Here is a 21,336-nt window from a genome sequence, read left to right as displayed (position 1 = left end):
TTTCATAGTTCATTATTTATTCATAAGTGTTGAAAATAAATACAAAACATTTCTCGTAAAGTGACAAAGACCTGCTTCAGTCAAATTCAGCTTGTCAGAAGAAAAAAGGATTTCTCTTCAAACTTTAACTGCAGGTGTGTTTGAGCAAACTTCAGTCTCCTCCGGTATAATCTTAACTCATAACTAAGAAGTACCTTCAGCTCTTAACTGGAGTGTCAAACTGCCCAGATCCGTCCGGCTGGAGAGGCAACCGCTAATTTGTGACATGAACAAATGTAAAATCATGGCACACAATGTTATACGGATGACTGAGTAACGCCGTTAAAATAAAAAAATAAAAATACAAGGTCTGGAATGCCTGATTGACTAGTCATAATTTCCTGTGGATAGTCCAGTTCAATTTTTAGCAATGAGTAGATTTGACACCAGATTAGCATCTCAGTGCTATGGCAACCACAGCCAGCTAGAAGCAGTCTACATAACTACATTAGTAGCACATTCTGGACCACCACATGATGAACAGCAAGGGGTTAATTGTGCCCTCTGATTACCTGCACAGGTTAATTAGCCCAGAACCTGCACATTCAACACAATGGGTTTATATCTGTTAGCTAGTCAGCTGACTGGTGTGTCTGAGAAGTGAAGGCCTGTGTGTTTGGAGCGCGTCAGGTAGAAGGCACTGTTTCTAATCCGGATAGAAGGACAATTTACTGCCAGGATCGGGGGGGTGGGGGGGGGGCTTCCATGCTAACAAATGCCACGTTATGATGAACATTAATTTGTAGGAAAATGTGTAGCGATAATCGTAAAAAGATAAAAACGGAGGTGTGTGTTTTGTCATGAGGGCAGCAGAGGGAGAGACTGGCAGTGAGGGCAAAGATCAGTTTACCTGCTTTCAGTCATCTTATATGTGGAAGGAGGGTCCAGGTATTTTTTTGAAGTGGGCTTTTATGAGACACGTCGGTCGGTTTGGAGAAACACACAGTGGTCCCACTACAGAATGAAAGCAATGTTCTGCTGCAGCCGGGGGCAACAGCCAAAGAATCTGTCAGTTGATGGGTACCATAGTCTCACCTCTTAACTCCCCTTCGTCATCTACCCTCTGTTCACATGATCCCACACCTCTTAATCGGTTTTGTCATAAGGATTGCCGTGGATTTGAAGTCAGCGTCGTTGGCGGCTGCAGTTTGGTCAGAAAGGGCCATTTGGCGGTAAATGTAATCTGAATAGTGTAAACTAACAGCTTGTATTCAAGCATATTTTTTAGAATGGTAGCATTTACTTAAAGGCTGCCCCCGCTCACAGCAGTGCATCGCTTTCCTACTCACGTCCACCGACAGCCATCTACTGCGGTGCACGGACCATATGAGCACCACATGCAGCCTCGCATTAAAAGTTAAAATCCAAACTAACCCTTTAAGCTGCACTCTGGCTTTGTGTTTATGTTCATCATACAAGCAGGTCATGGATTTATTAGTATTATGCATGTGTAACGATTTCTGTGTTTGACATTCACCTCTGTTTTTGAAGAAACCTAACAAGGCAAATAGTGTGCGAGTGTGTGTGTGTGTGTGTGTGTGTGTGTGTGTGTGTGTGTGTGTGTGTGTGTGTTCGTGCATGCTGGGCGCTCAGTCGTCCATTCCGATGTTGCGGAACAGGTAGGACATGGATTCTCCGTTGTGGATGCGGCGGATGGCCTCTGACAGGATCATGCTGATGTCCACGGTTTTGATCTTCGGACACTGGAGCTTCTGGAGCTCGTGAGGAATCGTGTTGGTCACCACCACCTGGAGGAAGGCCACGGCGATGAGGATGATGACAGCTTTGTTGGGCGGGAGTCGAGCGGTACGAGGGTCACAGTGTTCACGCTTACCTCGTCGATGGCCGACTCTTCTATGAACCTGGGGGCGTCCAAGGAGAGGATGCCGTGCGTTGCCATGACGAAGATCTTGTAGGCGCCCCTTTCCTTCAGCGTCTCCGCTGCCGCCACGAAACTGTCAACGTCGTCGATGATGTCGTCCTGTGGGGCGAACGGACCAGTCTCAAACACGCCATTCAGTGAACATCCTCAGACAGTTGAATGTCATTGATACAAACTGAACAATCGAGCCTTAACAGCCATCAATTAAATGAACGAGAGATAGACGCTTAAATGCTTTGATTGATTTAATATCCAGCTTTTTTCTTACAAACAGCTGGCCATAAGGTCTCTCTCCCTCTCAAATATATATATATTTTTTTTTTTACAAAACGCCCAGGCTCCTCTGCATCTGGCTAATCTCCTTCTCCCGGAGTCTTGCATCCAAAACAAAATCACAGTGGGTCCTCTCACCACTATGATGGCGATGCGTCCTCCGACATCTCCTACCACGGTGATGGGAGGCTTCTCTTTGGGGATCAACACTGGAAACGAAGGCCCCAAATAAGAGAGAATCAAAAGCCTATTCCGTTACACGGCGGTTACAGGATCTGTGGTGGTTGCCGCGTGCGTTACGTGGGATCTCCATGCTGGGGTGAATGGCTCCGGTGGTCTTGACGGTGGGCGGCGAGTGACGCCCGTCCACCTGGTCCGACTCGGCGTCCTGGGCCTCGCCGTGGATCACCGCGAGGCCCAGACGCAGCCGCTCTGCAAACGACTGAGCCCTGATGCGCCCACACCGGGGGGGACAGTTCAGAAACCACGGCAACAGAGAAAACAAGACACAAACGTAGATACAAAGCACAACTTTAGGTCCTGTCACAAATGTGAGAAAACTTGTAACTTTGCATCCCTGGTTGTATCAAAAATCAAGCGCTGTGTGCAACGGAACAGAACTTCCTCAGGGAAGGAAAACGGGGTGAATGAAGGGTTTGACTAACTTATTAATTGCCCCTGGGATGAAACGAATCATAGCTTAAAACCAGCGAGTGAAGAGGGCCGACTGTACCTTTTGGCAGAGGCTGGGGATTTGGCCACAATGACAGCATTTCTATAGTCGGGGATCTGGAGGGGGAGGACAAGAAGACGTTTAATGTTAGATTAGAATACAATTGACACTAGTCTCTCTTCGCCATGGATGGATACTGGTGAGGATGGCGATTAGGATGGAAGATTTTCTCAGACAATCGTGAATAAAGAATCAAGTCAAACAAAGTTGTTTTTCCCGTGTAAGAGAAAAACCATTAAGGCATCGATGGTTTACCATTACATGCTAGAGGACAAGCCTGCTTTTGCCTCCCTTTGTCTAAAAGCCAGGACCTTGTGTTCAGGAGGACGAGGATTTGCAGGCACAGCAGGAAGTTGCCACCACCTTTTTATAAAGGCCAGAAAAAGGCTTCAAAATTCACACAAGGTATTTACTGACTTATTATGTCTAAAACTAAAGGCTGCAGCTCACAAGCTTGGGTTAACCACAAGGTTCATTTCAGCTACAATAATTCATTATTGGCCTCTTGACCCATGCAGGGTTAAAAAAACGGTTTCGAACCGGTGATAAAAATAAAGTGACTTCAATTAGCATCCTCACTAATGTCCAAAAGAGACATTTAGTTTGCTAGAAGTCTCTGAGAAAAGGACAGATATTCTAACTTTTCCTCAGTAAACATGAGTTTATGTTTCTCAACCTCTAGTTTCAAGTCCTCTACAATACAGCACGAGTTCCATTTAGTAAACTACGGCTTGTTTAGAATCTAACAGACCACAAAGCGGAGTTTGCTTTACCTCTTCCTGTATGTACTGCAGCAGGAAGGGGGAAGCTCTCAGATTGTCCACTGGAATGTTGAAGAAGCCTTGGATCTCTTTCTGATGGAGGTCCATGGTGATCAGGTGGGTGAGACCTACACAACACAGTCAGCTCCGTCAATGCTCACATTTTAACCACATAGTTTCCTTTCAAAACAGCCAATATTGTCGAAAAGTGTCATGTCTGCAGTTTGTTTAACAGCCACGTTTAGAAAAGATGGACACCCTCGTGAGCAAGTTCCACCCCCCCCTGTTTTCACTTCCCACCTACCAGCTTTACACATCATGGAGGCGATGAGTTTGGACACGATGGAGCCCCTCTTCCTCATCTTGCACTGCTTGCTGTAGGGGAAGTAGGGGAGGACGCCTGTGATGCTCCTGGCGCAGGATGTCCTGCAGGCGTATACCAGGATCAGCATCTCCATGATGGTGGTGTTCACGTCCCTGAGGGCGGAGGGGAGAGAAGAGGGAGTCAGGGTGGGGTGAGGGGGCACAGCAGTGTGAGGGACACATTTCAGAGGTCCTCGCTTACTTGGACACCGTTTGGATCACAAAGACGTCTTTGCCCCGCACCGACTCCTGGACCTGCACCCGCGTTTCTATGGAAACAACAAAAGACAGGAGCGTGAGAACCGAAGGGAGCAGCGAGAGAGCAAAACACGCGCCCACCTCATGCGCCTGTGCACCCGCCGCCCTGAACATACAAGCATTCCGATAATGTGCCTCCCAGGGAAAGAGATTAGGAAACAATCCCAATAAAAATAAAAAGTTATGTCCAGTTTGTCTCTCCATTTTGAATGATAAAATCTGACGAATAAAACAGGCTATTATTAGAATCAGAACAAAAATAATAATGACCTCTGTTAGTCTCCTGGTACACCTGCACCTTGCCAAGCTCCACCCCTAACCGCCTGAAATAAAAAGAGAGAGAGAGAGGGAGGGAGAAGTCAGAGGACGCTTTTGTGTTTACATTGTACAGAGTGAAGGAATGCTAAGACAAAGCAGGCGATAGAAAACACCCCCCCCAGTTCAGACGTCTGCTGCTACACTTCCTCCCAGTTAACTGCTCGCAGGCTGCGTTTCATGCGTCTCCTACATGGACAGACATTGCATGTCCCTCCTCTGTTTGTTACACAAAAGATGCCCCGTTGGAGTCCAGGACCGTTGGGGAATGTTCTGTTTACACAGAACGCCATGAAACACGGCCGCTGTTGCAACTCGTTACACGGCGTTGGGTGCCTCATGTTTAAGACAACAGCTCGGGGCACTTTGGTGGAAGCGCTGCTGTACTCGGGGTCGTTTATCACTCCATTCTTGGCTCAAGGACGTCAGCATTTACAGTTCTTCTGGAACTGCTCATGTAGAGTTACTTAACCCCCTGAACTCGATTGGTAAATCAGATATGTGGGCGATGTGGCGCATGGAGTAGCGTGGTCCGCTGGGATCCGCAAGGTTGGCGGTTTGAACCCTGGCTGCCCCATGTGCCATGTTGAAGTGTCTCTGAGCAAGACACCTAACCCCTAATTGCTCCCCATGCGTTACACCAGGTAAAGTGTAACGCATGGGTTATGATGCAATGTAAGTCGCTTGTAGGAACACGGAATGTGTTTCATTTCAGGTTAGATTACTATGTTGTTTTTCATTTTTAATTCAGTGTTAGAGTTGTTATTTAACTCCTTTATTTTGTAAATATGTTAGGTTAGCTCAGAGACGATGAAAATAGCACTGACCAGACATCGCTTGGGTAGATTATTTGTAGCAGAAACATTGAAAATCCCCTCCCTGACTCACTCGGAGATCCTCTTTCCCATCTCGCGACTGGAGGGGTGCGAGTTGCCGGTGAAGAGGACCATGCCGCCCTTGGTGTGGTTCATGGCGACAGGGTGCTGGATGCTGATCTCCCCGCACTCAGGCAGTGGATCCTTGGGCACCCACGCTGCGCTGAGCTCTTCCTGCAGCCGAGGAACGGGACCTTTAGTTAGTCTCTGAAGCCCGTTCTTATACATAGAAGCAGGGGGGGTTTTTTCAGATGAAAGCATAATTACTACTTAAATACCTCTGTATTCTCACACCTCATCTTGGGATCTTTGGCTGTGATGGAGTTACAAACAAGCACAAACTGAGGCACGGAGAGTAAAATACATGTGATTGATGTGACTTTCTTCATGAACTTCCTGTTCACAGCAAGGCGGAATCCTCCACCTGGATTGAGTGACAGCAAGGTGCTGCAGCTGGATCTCCTCATTTTGAATCAAGACATTGATTAATGTCATGCTAATTATCAAAATAATACTTAAGGCTTGTTCTCCTACGACTATTGAGGCAATCCACCCTTCCTACCTAAGTGACCTTCTTACTCACCCACCTACCTACGCGCACGCTGCCGCTCATTGCGCGTCCCCGCGGTCTGCGTGGAGCTGCGAGCAGCCAGTGAGGAGGCCGAAGGAACGAGCGCGCCGTGTTGCCTTGGCCTCTAGCTTCTTTCGTTGAATTGCTTCAACACGGCTCTGACTGAAGTTCCAAATCTACTTTATTGATTTTTGAAATTTGTCCACAAACGTTACTTGCTTGCTTGCATGCTACTGTTAATTACAAAGGTCTCAATTTTTAAAAACGTTCTAATCATTGCATAAGATGTTAATATACAGGCTACTTGAAGGCCAGAGGTTTTAGTTCGGTCTTATACACTTAACGACAAGAGGGTTAGTGGAACAAACAAAAGGCAGATGCCATGCAACCAACCGCGACCACAATATACGCTATAACTGGACGGGCAATTCTTAAATTAGCCTTAATAGAGTTACTATACTATATTAAATAAGTCTAAGTGGGAGGTTTCTTTCAGGGGGTCAGGGACTTTTAATGAGCTCACTCGTGATTTGAACACATCGTTCCTTCCTACTATCAACAGTCACCACATTAGCTTCCTCGTGTTGCTAAGCTAGCTGAATAACCTCGGGTTTGACCGGTGAACGTTGCTAAGGGCCATTCCACAACGACCGCGTGTGCGTGATATAGACGCAGACTACTTTTTTTGATAAAGTAACGTCAGCTAATATCACATGTTGGGTTTTAACACCATGAGATAACGTTAGCTAACAGTAACACGCAAGTACTAACGCGATAGCTCGCGGGGAATAATCCTGTCGCGCAAAGCTCTTGAGTGCGCGCATTGATTTGTCATGCATCAGAAAGCAAGTCGCTCATAGTACAAAAATAGAATAACGACTATTTACAAAACAAACCGCAGTAATACTCACCAGTTTGCGTGTTTTTCTGGTTACAATCTGCAACCGATAGTATTTGAATATAAGAGGCTCCTGCCCTTTTCAACCTGTTTCCCTCAGTTCGACTGTTCGCGATCCTGTGACGGATGTGCGGCTTGGCCAATCAGAGGAAGGGAAACGGAAAAGGGGCGGTTTTGTGTTGCATTTAAGTGCTCTGTAGAAAGCCGTAAATACATGGTGTTTTTCACAGAGAATTATTCGTTTTTATACTCTATTTCAGAGCATTTAGAACTTAACATTCTAAGGTGAAAAGGCACCAAACATTGGTAAGCTGTGCTATACTACTACTGTTTTGTTATATATAGATAATTATTTTATTTTTTTTAATAGTTGTACTGCCTTTGGCAATTTTTGGATATACACCCTCGTATAACAAACAATGCATATTTCAACCACCCATATAAAAGTGTTACACAAAATGACTTGTTATTTTACTTGTGTAGTGAATCAGTTGTTTTAACAACAAAGACTACACACCAAAAGTCTTCCCGAGGGGTGCAGACTTGGGGACAAGCCACTTGATGGCAGTGTGTAGTTCTGGAAGCCTCAAGCACCATCATCACCTCAGCTCTTGTTAGATAAAGGGACTCACAAGTTTGGAATGAACATGATTTCAGGTGTATTGTTAGCCTGGTGTGCTACCAATCTCATTCACTGCACACTAAATCATTATTAAAATCCCTTATCAGTTAGATGCCAACACGCAATCTGGACCAATCACTCCAGAAAGAGTTGCTTTTGATGGGGAAACAGAAAGAGGTGTTATTGATCAATCTTAGTCAGGTATGACAACGTTACATTCCACGTGTGTATTAAAGTATTTACACAGTTCATCTTGTCTTTTGTGTCCAACGAGTACATTTGCACTCGTCATTTAAAGCATTAAAGGTTGGCTTTATCTCAAAAGGTCCTTGCTTTGTTTCTCGTTCGTTTGATCACATGGTAATGTATGTGTGCATGTGAACATGCCGTGCACGTCTTTCTCTCGGAACCCTGAGAAGGTCTCAGGGAACAGGACTCTGAATGTAATAAAGTGTCTCTGGGATCTACATTTCCTCCCTTGGACATGTATTGAATCGTGTCTCAAACCAACCGTAACATTGCCAAATGAAAGCCTCGCAAATTTAAGCGTTGACATGTCAAGTTACAGGTATCGCATCGGTTTTGCTTTAACACAGAGACAGATTTATAAATACGCTCTCACTGCCATATGGGCTACTCCTCAGTATTCTTACATAACGCACTGGATATGTGGAGGAGGCAGAGAGCAGCATCTGAGCGCTGCACACTTCCCACACGTACATGCACACACAAGCACACAAACATACACACAACACAATAGAGAGGAGAGGGGTCTTTTAAAAAATCTGGAGGAGGTTGCACAGAGAAAGAAGACAGGTTGGATACAAGTTGGGGTCAACATCACTGTGCTCTTCCTTCTCTACTTGTCGGGGATATGGAAACTATGATATAAGTTTGTGGAGAGTTTCAATTGTAAAAGGCATTAAATATGAAAAATCATTTCATAAGTTACCAAATCTCAAGGAAAAGCACAGGAGAAAAGCTGCTAGCTTTACATCTACTGTGCAGTCATGACACCGGTATTGGTCTCGTCATAAAATAATCCCCCTAAAATGTTGAATCATCACTTTAAATACGGTAATTCGACAAAATTATTCCGCATTAGAATTTTCAATCGTTTACAGTAATAACCGCGTCAGGAGCACAAAGGTTTCAAAGTCAAACAATATTAGCTTAGTGTCATTTGTTGAGCACCTATTTCTTGGCTGGCGTTATTTTCAGTCATCAGTCATCAGAAATCCTCTAGGAGATCTACGATAAATATGGCATTATAAAATGATACAATTGGCATCCAAAGTTGCCCCGGTGGCTGGGGACTGCGGAAAAAACTACGAAGCAGAGCATGCTTCAGGGCCGGGTTACTGTGATTGACAGGTCCCGTTACTAAAACTGCATCTAACGTCAGTCTTCTGTCCATTGTTTGCAAAAAACAAAGATAGAAAGGGGCATAGAAACAGAAAGAACGAGATGAGGAAAAGGAGGCGAGAGAAAGGGCCATAGGAACAGAAAGAAGGAGATGAGGAAAAGGAGGCGAGAGAAAGGGCCATAGGAACAGAAAGAAGGAGATGAGGAAAAGGAGGCGAGAGAAAGGGCCATAGGAACAGAAAGAAGGAGATGAGGAAAAGGAGGCGAGAGAAAGGGCCATAGGAACAGAAAGAAGGAGATGAGGAAAAGGAGGCGAGAGAAAGGGCCATAGGAACAGAAAGAAGGAGATGAGGAAAAGGAGGCGAGAGAAAGGGCCATAGGAACAGAAAGAAGGAGATGAGGAAAAGGAGGCGAGAGAAAGGGCCATAGGAACAGAAAGAAGGAGATGAGGAAAAGGAGGCGAGAGAAAGGGCCATAGGAACAGAAAGAAGGAGATGAGGAAAAGGAGGCGAGAGAAAGGGCCATAGGAACAGAAAGAAGGAGATGAGGAAAAGGAGGCGAGAGAAAGGGCCATAGGAACAGAAAGAAGGAGATGAGGAAAAGGAGGCGAGAGAAAGGGCCATAGGAACAGAAAGAAGGAGATGAGGAAAAGGAGGCGAGAGAAAGGGCCATAGGAACAGAAAGAAGGAGATGAGGAAAAGGAGGCGAGAGAAAGGGCCATAGGAACAGAAAGAACGAGATGAGGAAAAGGAGGCGAGAGAAAGGGCCATAGGAACAGAAAGAAGGAGATGAGGAAAAGGAGGCGAGAGAAAGGGCCATAGGAACAGAAAGAAGGAGATGAGGAAAAGGAGGCGAGAGAAAGGGCCATAGGAACAGAAAGAACGAGATGAGGAAAAGGAGGCGAGAGAAAGGGCCATAGGAACAGAAAGAAGGAGATGAGGAAAAGGAGGCGGGACGGCCCCGCGATCCTGGTCCGCCCCCGAGTTGCAGCATGAGCCATTTAGCGGTGCGAGCCGAGCCAGCTGTAGAGCGCGCGCCCCCCTCCTCTCCCCTCCCACTCCCCCTGCCCCTCCGCCCCACGCGGAGAAAACCATTACCAAAAACAGAGCCCGAGTGCACGCGGAGGGATGGCAGCGGCGACGGTGGATTGTGTTTACGACGCAGAGCGCACGTGAGCGGCGTACCTCGGAAGACGGACGCCGCGCGCCCCCGTGTCCTTAACGCACGCGCACGATCTTCTATCATCTGCTCGGTAGCCCGCTCACATCTGTCCGTTTCTTTTTACGTCTCCCGCTCGGTTCTTCTTCGTGGTTTTTTGTCGGGGGGGTGGGGGGGGAGAGGATGGCGCAGATGCAAGGAAGACCGTTCAGCAGATGAGGAGCGCGAGCGAACCGCGGAACCAGGGAGCCTTTCATACACTATCCTCACCCTTTAAATACTACGCACGCGACGCTTGCGCGCTCATACGGGGATCTCGAGCGGTAGCCCGGTAGCCCCCCCTCCCCCGTAGCCCCCGGTAGCCCCCCCCCCCCCGTAGCCCCCGGTCCAGTCGCCAAACCAGCGGCGGTGCACTTGCCAGGGGCGGGAGAACCCGAGAGCATCCCTCCCTCCATTCCCACGCAGTCTTTCCTCCGCTCGCTCTCTCGCCCCGTCACATGCCGGAGCTCTAGCGGGGTCTCGTCTAAAGTCAGGCACCAGGAGGGATAAGGGGGCGCAGGCGGGAGGAGGAGGAGGAGGGAGGCTGTCCGTCTGCGGCCGGGCTGAGGCGGTGCTTCGGAGGATGCTGCGGGAGTAGAGAGCGGCCTCACAGCGGAAGATGGGGAAGGACCAGGAACTGCTGCAGGCGGTGAAGACCGAGGACCTGCTCACCGTGCAGAAGCTGCTGCAGAGGCCCCGGCCCGGGAAAGCAAGTAAGACATTCTGCTCTTAAAACAAAGAAATATATATATATATGTGTGTGTGTGTGTGTGTGTGTGTGTGTGTGTAGAAAGGTGTTTCTCACACAACGCAGCTGGCTGTTAGCTTGCAGTATTAGGCCCAACACAATGATGGTGATGTGTGTAAATGTGTGCGTATGTGTGTGTGTGCGTATGTGTGTGTGTGTGTGCGTGTGTGCGTGTGTGTGGGTGTAATCGAGAGAGTGAGAAGTAGGGAGGAGGGGTCGTATGCGACGGTGTGTATCAGGGAAGATGAGTGGTGTGATTGGAGGCCGACAGCCCATCTTCAGACCCCCGTCCCAGTGCACTGCAGCAGAGTACAAAGTGGGAGGGAGGCAGAGACTGGTGGGGGGGTTTGAGGGGGGGGGGGGGGGGGGACCGTTTCTCTCCAGTGAGAAACGGCGCCAGTGGCCTCGCGTTTGTCAGGGTTCAGCGTGACGCTCAGTGGCGGAGCCGTCGCCTACGTGTGTTTGTGGACGCCATCGTCCGTCAGTGTTTCACTCCACAGCCCACTCGTGAGTGGGCAGTAGAGTGACGCCAAGGAGTGGTGCAGGGGGGCGGGCTGCCGTCCTGACACCTACCAGGCTCTGGCCCGGTTATAAGCAGCCATGTTGACATGAAGATGAAGGTAGAGCAGGGTGATGCGAGCATGATAGTGGTTCTATAGCCTGGTTCCAGGGGGGAGGGGGGGGGGGTCCCACAGCGAGCGACGGAGATGGTGCTCGCACAAAAAAAAGGTTCCAAACCGCAGGTGGGATATGAATGAAGAGTTGTTGGGGGTTGATGATGAATGGCCCAGAACCGGGGGAGCAACGAAAGAAAAAAGAAGACATGGTTGACACTGACAAAGCTGACAACTTTACTCTTTTACTAAATTCTTGACTTTTTCAGAGGAGGGGGGGGGGGGGCAGATAATGGTGACTTTGATCATTTCTTTCCTATGTGATAGAAATATCACATGATGTATTATAAACTGGACCTTGTGCTTTGGTTCAGCAAAACCTGCTCTGTGTCGGTGTGTGTGTCTGCGTCTGCGTTTCAAAAGGAGAGATTATCTCACGTTTGAGCTTTTTCTTCACTTTGTATGTCAAAGACAAATGAATCAGTGCTGTTGGTTCAGATGGTCAATCATACACACACACACACACACACACACACACACTTCTCAGAGGCTCAACAACCGACTATTCAATCACATTTGAAATGTACTGCACCGAGGTGTATTATATTGTATTGAGTTTAAAGGGCTGTGTGTGGGTGGGGGGGTTGGCATAGAGAGCGAGAGCGTGCTTCTGTGCTCCATGGTGCAGCAGCAGCGCCCCTAGTGGACACTGGTTAAATAGCACGTGTAGAATGGCAAAGCTAAAGGAAATGACCCGATGTGTTATGGCTCTAACTTGATTTATGTTCATGCTGTTTTATTTATTTATTTGTTTTGGTGTCTGAGACTGCTGGTGTGTAGTGCTGTGTTCTCTTTGAGGGTGTAACATTTTTGCCCTTCCATTTTTGCTGTAATTGCTGTTGCTTCAACGGGAACGTTTCTGTCCTCGAGCTTCAATCTTTATTTTTATATGGACTCATCATAGGAGGTCAAATTGAACCCAGTTTTTGTCAACGCAACATCTCTATAATGACCCAGGCCGCCATTTTCCCCCCAATGAACTCTCTCTCTCTTAAGCAAGCGCCCTCACCGCCAACAACATTGTGCGGCTCCTTCTGGCAGGTCGGCCGTCCGATGGCTTCCACTTGTGTGTTTTGGGTGAAGTTGGGGGTCGGGGGGAGGGGTGTTAAGTCTGTATTATAACAGGGGAGGAGACGCGAGTCCCTGACACGCTGCAGGGAAGTGTTACCACACACCTGTTTGTCATCTAGAACTAAACACAAAGCTCACAGTACAGCTGTGTGTGTGTGTGTGTGTGCCTACTGAGGTCTCTATGTACCTAACAGTGAAGGCACAATACAGTATAGCACGGGTGAGGTGGGGGGGTCTTCTCCTCATCACGCCAGACATACCGTTTACTCTGTACACACTCCCCTGCATCTCACGCAGGCACATCTGGCAGCATCTGGAGAGCCAACGTCAGTTTGCTGTCACTCAGCATCCCTCCCCCCCCCCCCCGCACATGGCACTGGTGTGTGTGTGTGTGTGTGTGTGTGTGTGAGAGCAGACCTTGAGTGTGACCGGAGGTCTGTGTTTGTTGAAGGGGCTTTCTCTCGGTGTGTGCGTGTCAAAGGTTGGCGTAATCTATCAAGGGTTGTTTATTGTGTGCTGTTGTGTGTGTGTGTGTTACATCAACAATGCAACGCCGCCAGAGACCGACACACGCTTGCATCGCCACGCAAGGCTCCCCTCCTTCCTTTTCTTTCCCCTTTTTTTTGATCCTCCTTTGAAGCCCGGGGAGAAGGAGAGATACACACGTCCACAGAGCATTCTGGGTACCCTCCCCCTCCTCCCCCTCCTCCCCCTCCTCCCCATCCTCCCCCTCCTCCCCGTGTTGAGGCTGGCACAGGAGTGGAGCAGATGATTGCATCCGAGCCAGTGCACATTCACAAAGGAGCAGGGAGGAAGCTTCGCACACTGTCACGTCGGCTAACTGGGCCGTCTCGACTGTACGGACACACGGTGGTTCTTTTGGTTGCAGGGTGCTTATATCATATATAGTGCACGCAGTGTTGGATCATGGGAGATAAAGTGAGCGCTTTGATGAATGGCCTTCAAATCTACTAGTGTAATGTGTCCGTTTTACTCGAGTAATCACAGATAATCCATAACCCAACCCTTGATAGTTGTGTTATATTGATTGGACAATAGATAGATGTGTGTATCCGTGCCTGTCAAACACAGAGAGAGAGAAAGAGGGAGAATGTTGTATATGCAGCATAATGGTGGTTGTCCGTCACTGTTAAGTGATGGTATTCACTATTTTCTCTACACCCTCCCCCGTCCCCCCAGTACTGAGAATTCTCATTAAAACCAATCATATTTTTTAATATTTTGTGAAAGCACCAACATGGAGGCAATAGAGTCGTATCCACCTCTCCTTTATTCCACGCTATGCTCACATCAAGACCCCCCCCCCCCCCCCCACTCCTCTCTCCGCACAATGCACTGCACCAAAAATATAAAGCACATAGTTTAATGGATCAGTGTTAAGTTCAGAAGAAGGAAGGGAAAAGGAGATGAGGCAGCAAAGAGGGAAAGGGACAGAAGATGAAGATAGAATAAAGTAAAGAATATATGGGAATGCATTGATATAAAACCAAAAGAAATAAGACACGACTAGACAGAAACAGTACTGTTGTGGTACTGGTGTCAACAAACCCAGACCTGAAGCGCGATGTACAGTCAATGGTGGAAAGCAGCACATCTGCTCCATTCTTTTCTATTGTAGCCGGAGAGCAGATTAAGAGCATGAGAGGGGTAGGGGGGGGGGGCGGGGGGGGGGGGGAGTGGTTTAGTCTGGATATGAAGACCACCCGCAAAATTAGAGGGGCAGCTGGGGCGCCCCCCCCCCCCCCGCGCTCAATCAGCACCGATTCTAGAGGTGGCATTAACCACCTACTGTACTGGCTTACTCACACACACACACACACACACACACAGACACACACATAGACACAAATGAAGACTGGCACAGAGAGGTACAGACTGTGTTGGAATTTATATTATCCGTGTGTTTGTGTGTGTGCGTGTGAAGGTTGAAATTCAGCATTGTAGGCGGTGCACCCACAGATACACACACACACACACACGGCACACACTACACAACATCCTCTGCTGACACAAGCTCTGATTCTCAAATATATGAGAAAAGAAACGGATTCTTTACGTAATGCACGTAGCTGGAAGCGTGTGTAGGTGTGTGTCAGCTTGCAGAGGTTTGTGTGTGTGTCTGTGTGTGTGTGTGTGTGTCCTCAACAGCTGCTGCAGAGTGCCACTGTGCCTGGCCTTTCCACTCACGCCCTGAGTTCATCACATTGACTGTATTCTTGCCGCTTCAAATTCAACTTTTGAGCAGCTAATAGCAGCTAATAGCAGCTTTTTTTTTTTTTAACTTACTCCTAAACTGAAGCTCACACGGCCTGGACAAGGCTGCACTGTGCTCGGCATGAGGACCTCTTAGAAATGCTTCGTCCTGCTCCCACAGTGAATACATTCAGCACCGCCCGGGGACTTTGTGAATGAATGTCGGTGCTCGTGCTTCGCGAGGGGCCACTAAAAAAAAAAAAAAAAAAAAAACCCAAAAAGCAGAGCAAACCACTCCGTGGATGCCGATTGTTGAACCACGACGGAGGCCGAAACGTGTCCCGCACTTGGTAAGGATTCTTTTTTTAGCTACTGAAGCAGCTGTTGATCACTTGCAGCTGGTGAGAGAGAGAGAGCGAGGCGCTGGCAGTCACATGACCCATCAGGGCCGACCACGTCCAGGATGCGAGGTTATCCTGTGGACGGACACTCACCCACACACAAGAAGACGGCACGAGCGCCTAAAATGGTCCAAACTGTGCTGCCCACGGACATGATGCTCATAGCCGTTGTTCAAAGGTCACTGTAGGTCACCGCCGGGTGAGACCGAATATCTGCGCGGCCTTATCCCAGCGTCCTCACACGGGGAGCAGTGAGCTGTGACCAGAAGGGACTCGCCAGCTGGACAGATGTTCAGTCTGGACTTCTGTTTATGCTTGTCTGTGTGTGTGTGTGTGTGTGTGTGTGTGTGTGTCATCCCAATCCCGCTCCTACCAGACTACTTATGGAAGGCCATTAGGCACAATTTTGCCCCAGATGTGATTCTTTGATTCACTGTTTTGAAGATTTTCCAGAAATAATCCTTGTTTGAACCTTCTTGCCTTCAGCAGCATCATTGCAGCGAGTGTGTTGGTAGCGACAGCTGTTGCTGCTACTGATACCTTGTAGTTCATTCTCTATAAAGCACTTTTCATTTTCCACCATCAGGCCTATTTTTGTTCACCACGAAAAGAAAAAAGAAAAAGAAAATACCAAGTCTGACAGACAGCTTTTGAGATGTTTTTTGTTGCTTAGCTGCTGCTATGAATAAATGAAAAGGGGGGAAGCCGGTGAGGGGTCACGTCCTCGTTGCTACACTGCAGGCTCCAACAAGCGTGAGCCTGAGATATCTCTCCAAAAAGGCGTGAAGGAAAGGCTGACTTTATCGATCGGTGGATAGACAAATAGTTTATTCATTGGGAAATTATGGAAAATGAAAACCAAGAATTTTTACTTGATTGTGAATCTTGAATGTCTTTCAGCATTGGACTGTTGGTTTGATAAAACAAGTGATAAAGATTCTTGTTTTTATTATTCTTGTCAAAAATAGCACACATTAGAACTGAATACCGAATCTGGATCAAAGTATGGATACGTAGTTCTGCTTTTAAAATAGCTCTGCATTTGATTCTATTTGCTTCTGTACTGTAGGTACTGGAGTGTAGGTTTGTGGTGTTAATCACATGTTTTCAACATATTTTGAATCAATCAGACCACAGGTTAAGGCTGTTCATAACTGCCACTAGCTCATGGGTTAAAGCCGTGGGCCGTCAGATCTCAGGTGTCAGTCAGCAGTGATGTTTGAAGCAGGATATGAAGCGTCCCAAATGAAGGGCCGCCTTCTGAACTCTTTCTGACGCCCCCCCGCTGATTTGGAGGCAGATATCTGGGTCCGATTTATTTTCCAGGAAGCGCAAAGCCTTCCAAAATGTGTGCAGACCGACAGTTGAATATGATCAGCAAACTCTGACTGGAGGACTTTCAGAGCAGCTGGGAAAGCTCGAAGCCTCCGTCTTCCCAAATGAAAAGAAGGAAAGGAGCGAAGTGGTGGAGAGAGAAGGGCACATTGTATTCAGAGTGCATCCGGCCCGTGGTGCATCTTAGCAGGTCCCAGTTTCTGTGTCTTTGATAAACTGAAACATCTCTGTTTGTCACCACAAACCTCATGCTGAGCCATGTGACCCCCCCCCCCCCGACCCCCCCCACACACACACACACACTGAACTCATTCTATTCTCATTAAGTTCATTTCTTGCTGTATTCCCAGCTGTACTTTGTGTTCAGAGCGATACTTTGATTAGCAAATGTTAGCTTAGCAACAAGCTAAGATTGTTACATGTAGACATTACTCACTAAACCACTGTGTGTTAGCATTAGCGCGTTAGTGTTCAGAGTGACTTCTAATTAGGAATAATACATACAGCCTATAATATGTTAGCATGCTAACATGTTTGTGTCAGGACTAAACATGAATAGAATGTCATTAGGTTGACCTTAAGCTTCTGTCTCTCTGACATATTTGACAATGAAATGTGTATTTTAATACGGCTTAAGCTTGGTTCTTGGTTCCCTAAACCCCAAATGGGTTGTTTCTTTGAAAAGACACGAGACATCAGAAATGATCCTTGTTGCTGGACTGTAGGAAGAAGATCAACTTTTTTTGTAGTTTATACACACTGCAGTATGGGGATATGTTGCCCCCCCCCCTCCCCCGCCCAAGCGCCCTATTAAAACCCCATTCTTTGGTTCTAAATGAGTGACAAACTAGTCACTAGTTCTGATGAAATAATGACAAACAAAAAGCAGGTAAATGAACCAACTTGAAAAGGACATTTGGTGCCCCCCATGTGGCGCAGGCTGATCACATTTCTCACTGACTGATTACACGAAAAGAAGAAGTGGACATAGTCATCTGGGTGTGGCTTGTGGTCTGCCGTTTGATGTCTTGACCATCTTGGTTTTTTTTTTTTCAACCAGAAGTGACCCAAGAGGGATGATTTGAAGCTAATTAGCGTGATTTTGGGAGCAGGACCACACCTCCTACACCTCCTACACGCCTCTTCTGGTATTCCCCTAAATACAGCTCGACCCACTCTTCTCATTCTGCAGTAGGCCCTCCCAACCCTCTTCTTTTCTTTTTTTATCTCCCTCTTTTTCCACCTTTTTCGTAGGGCCCTCAAGGGGTCCGCAGAGCCCGGGCTGATGCTCCGACGTAGCCCCCCACAACCCATCCGACACGTTCACTCACGTTAAACGCTTTCAGTGGATGGCGTGGTCTTTGCTCATGTACTGAAACTGAATGGTGACTCACAATTCTATATGTTGGTCAAAGCACTAGCTATGAATCGAGAGGAGAAGGAGCCTCTGTCACAAAAACAAGTGAGACGAGGAACTTATTAATGGTGGATACGTTACTTCAGCACCTTAAACCTTGAAGTCCACATCGAGCACAAACGTAAAATGCACTGGTTTCAAGGGCACCAGGGGGGGGGCATGTGTGTGTTTATGCACACACCAACCTCCACGTTTGACTTACTCGCCTCCTTTGATGTGTTACATCAAGATACAGTGCCCCCCTCCCCCACGGGATAATTAGCATCTTTGTTTTTGTGTGCTCGCTAATTGTCCGGCCGTATGCAGCTGTTCAACACATGTACAACATGTGTTTTCCATATGATAGTGTGTGTGGGTGTTTGTGTGTCTGTGTGACTGGTTCCAACATGTGTTCTGGTCTTTACTGTTTCATCCCTCCTTCCTTGTCCTATCTTTCCTGCTCTCTCTCTCTCTCTCTCTCTCTCTCTTCCTTCTTTCTTTCAGCAGCCATTGCCATAGCAACAAGCACACACTACCAGGGCCGGGAAATCTCTGTATCCACAATTCATATTTTGATTCAGCACTGCGGGGTCCAGTTGGACACTTAAACCCAGCTGTGTGTGTTATCATAGGATTACGGTCCAATCTGACAATACAGATTATCAGAGCAGAGCCGCCGGCCCACTGGCCATCACACCACCTCTCATCTTCATCATCACCATCTCTCTGGTAAAAACTCTCATCTTCATCATCACCATCTCTCTGGTGAAAACTCTCATCTTCATCACACCATCTCTTTGGTGAAAACTCTCATCTTCATCACACCATCTCTCATCTTCATCACACCATGTCTCATCTTCATCACACCATGTCTCATCTTCATCACACCATCTCTCTGGTGAAAACTCTCATCTTCATCACACCATCTCTCATCTTCATCACACCATGTCTCATCTTCATCACACCATCTCTCTGGTGAAAACTCTCATCTTCATCATCACCATCTCTCTGGTGAAAACTCTCATCTTCATCACACCATCTCTTTGGTGAAAACTCTCATCTTCATCACACCATCTCTTTGGTGAAAACTCTCATCTTCATCACACCATCTCTCTGGTGAAAACTCTCATCTTCATCACACCATCTCTCTGGTGAAAACTCTCATCTTCATCACACCATCTCTCATCTTCATCACACCATGTCTCATCTTCATCACACCATCTCTCTGGTGAAAACTCTCATCTTCATCATCACCATCTCTCTGGTGAAAACTCTCATCTTCATCACACCATCTCTTTGGTGAAAACTCTCATCTTCATCACACCATCTCTTTGGTGAAAACTCTCATCTTCATCACACCATCTCTCTGGTGAAAACTCTCATCTTCATCACACCATCTCTCTGGTGAAAACTCTCATCTTCATCACACCATCTCTCATCTTCATCACACCATGTCTCATCTTCATCACACCATCTCTCTGGTGAAAACTCTCATCTTCATCACACCATCTCTCTGGTGAAAACTCTCATCTTCATCACACCATCTCTCTGGTGAAAACTCTCATCTTCATCATCACCATCTCTCTGGTGAAAACTCTCATCTTCATCACACCATCTCTCTGGTGAAAACTCTCATCTTCATCACACCATCTCTCTGGTGAAAACTCATCTTCATCACACCATCTCTCTGGTGAAAACTCTCATCTTCATCACACCATCTCTCTGGTGAAAACTCATCTTCATCACACCATCTCTCTGGTGAAAACTCTCATCTTCATCACACCACCTCTCATCTTCATCACACCATCTCTCTGGTGAAAACTCTCATCTTCATCACACCATCTCTCATCTTCATCACACCATGTCTCATCTTCATCACACCATCTCTCTGGTGAAAACTCTCATCTTCATCACACCATCTCTCTGGTGAAAACTCTCATCTTCATCACACCATCTCTCTGGTGAAAACTCTCATCTTCATCATCACCATCTCTCTGGTGAAAACTCTCATCTTCATCACACCATCTCTCTGGTGAAAACTCTCATCTTCATCACACCATCTCTCTGGTGAAAACTCATCTTCATCACACCATCTCTCTGGTGAAAACTCTCATCTTCATCACACCATCTCTCTGGTGAAAACTCATCTTCATCACACCATCTCTCTGGTGAAAACTCTCATCTTCATCACACCACCTCTCATCTTCATCACACCATCTCTCTGGTGAAAACTCTCATCTTCATCACACCATCTCTCTGGTGAAAACTCTCATCTTCATCACACCATCTCTCTGGTGAAAACTCTCATCTTCATCATCACCATCTCTCTGGTGAAAACTCTCATCTTCATCATCACCATCTCTCTGGTGAAAACTCTCATCTTCATCACACCATCTCTCTGGTGAAAACTCTCATCTTCTTCATCACCATCTCTCTGGTGAAAACTCTCATCTTCATCATCACCATCTCTCTGGTGAAAACTCTCATCTTCATCATCACCATCTCTCTGGTGAAAACTCTCATCTTCATCACACCATCTCTCTGGTGAAAACTCTCATCTTCTTCATCACCATCTCTCTGGTGAAAACTCTCATCTTCATCATCACCATCTCTCTGGTGAAAACTCTCATCTTCATCATCACCATCTTTCTCCTTGTGCTTTTTTTTTCATCTTTTCTTCTTCACCAGCATCCCTCATTCCTTTTTTGGTCCTCATTTCGTCCCGTTCTCATCTTTCCTCTCGTCCAATTCTTTCATTTACTGCCCCCCCCCCCCCCCCCCATCCATCCCCTTTTCATCCCAATCTCTCTGCACGCCTCTCACATTCGGCCTTTTTCTTTTCTCCGCTCACTTGGTCTTCCCTTTCCCAGTCAGACCGCTGTCCCGCTCTCCCTCTTGTCTTTCTTTCTGTCCCCCCCCCCCCCCCCCCCTCTTATCTTTTGTTCTTCCAGATCTCTCGCTCCACCCCCCCTCCTCCTTTTTCTTTACCCAGACACTTTTGATCTCAATGCTTCGGTCGTCTGCCTGCATCATCTCTTCTCCATTCCTTTCGTCTCACCCCTCCCTCTGCACCCGGCCCCCGTCACCCCACCACGGTGGGGGAACCCCACACCCCCCCCCCCCCCCTTCTGCATGCTGCTATGGTTGCAGGGCGGTTTGCCAACATGTTGTGGGTGTCTTTTGGGTACAGTTCACAGCAGTGGTTCATTCATTGGTTCTTTGGCAGCGTAGCAGGTTCACAGATGAATAGAATCATCACGCTCAGGAATCCGTTCATTATCACTGGGGAGGATTGGCAAGATCATCCGTCCAATCATTCATGAGTTATTAACCAAATGAATAATA

At 47.2% G+C, this 21,336-nt stretch overlaps 2 protein-coding genes across 4 annotated transcripts in view; one reads left to right on the top strand and one right to left on the bottom strand.

The window, feature by feature from the left end:
• On the bottom strand, positions 1-7,246 carry LOC119220043 (phosphoribosyl pyrophosphate synthase-associated protein 2). Of its 3 annotated transcripts, XM_037475649.2 has the most exons (12): positions 6,982-7,245; positions 5,778-5,812; positions 5,513-5,673; positions 4,580-4,632; positions 4,254-4,320; positions 3,993-4,165; positions 3,701-3,816; positions 2,928-2,983; positions 2,495-2,643; positions 2,333-2,403; positions 1,874-2,020; positions 1-1,787 (listed from the first exon to the last, which is right to left on the bottom strand). In XM_037475649.2, the coding sequence occupies exons 2-12, from the start codon at positions 5,796-5,798 to the stop codon at positions 1,629-1,631; spliced, it is 1,173 nt and encodes a 390-aa protein (XP_037331546.1). In that variant the 5' UTR covers positions 5,799-5,812; positions 6,982-7,245; the 3' UTR covers positions 1-1,628. The 3 variants fall into 3 exon arrangements, with proteins under 3 accessions (XP_037331546.1, XP_037331547.1, XP_037331545.2); XM_037475650.2 differs by lacking the exon at positions 5,778-5,812 and having other exon boundaries at positions 6,982-7,246; XM_037475648.2 differs by having other exon boundaries at positions 5,778-7,245.
• A 3,253-nt stretch (positions 7,247-10,499) lies between these two features.
• caskin1 (CASK interacting protein 1) overlaps positions 10,500-21,336 on the top strand; it is a 61,483-nt gene continuing 50,646 nt past the window's right edge. The window contains 1 exon segment of the mRNA XM_037475643.2: positions 10,500-10,865. Within this exon segment, the coding sequence (XP_037331540.2) occupies positions 10,772-10,865 (94 nt within the window). The 5' untranslated portion in view covers positions 10,500-10,771.

Source organism: Pungitius pungitius, chromosome 12, assembly GCF_949316345.1.
Source record: "Pungitius pungitius chromosome 12, fPunPun2.1, whole genome shotgun sequence".
NCBI lineage: Eukaryota > Metazoa > Chordata > Actinopteri > Perciformes > Gasterosteidae > Pungitius > Pungitius pungitius.
Note: the sequence above shows the minus strand (reverse complement) of the source record. Positions and strands in the feature narration are given on the sequence as shown.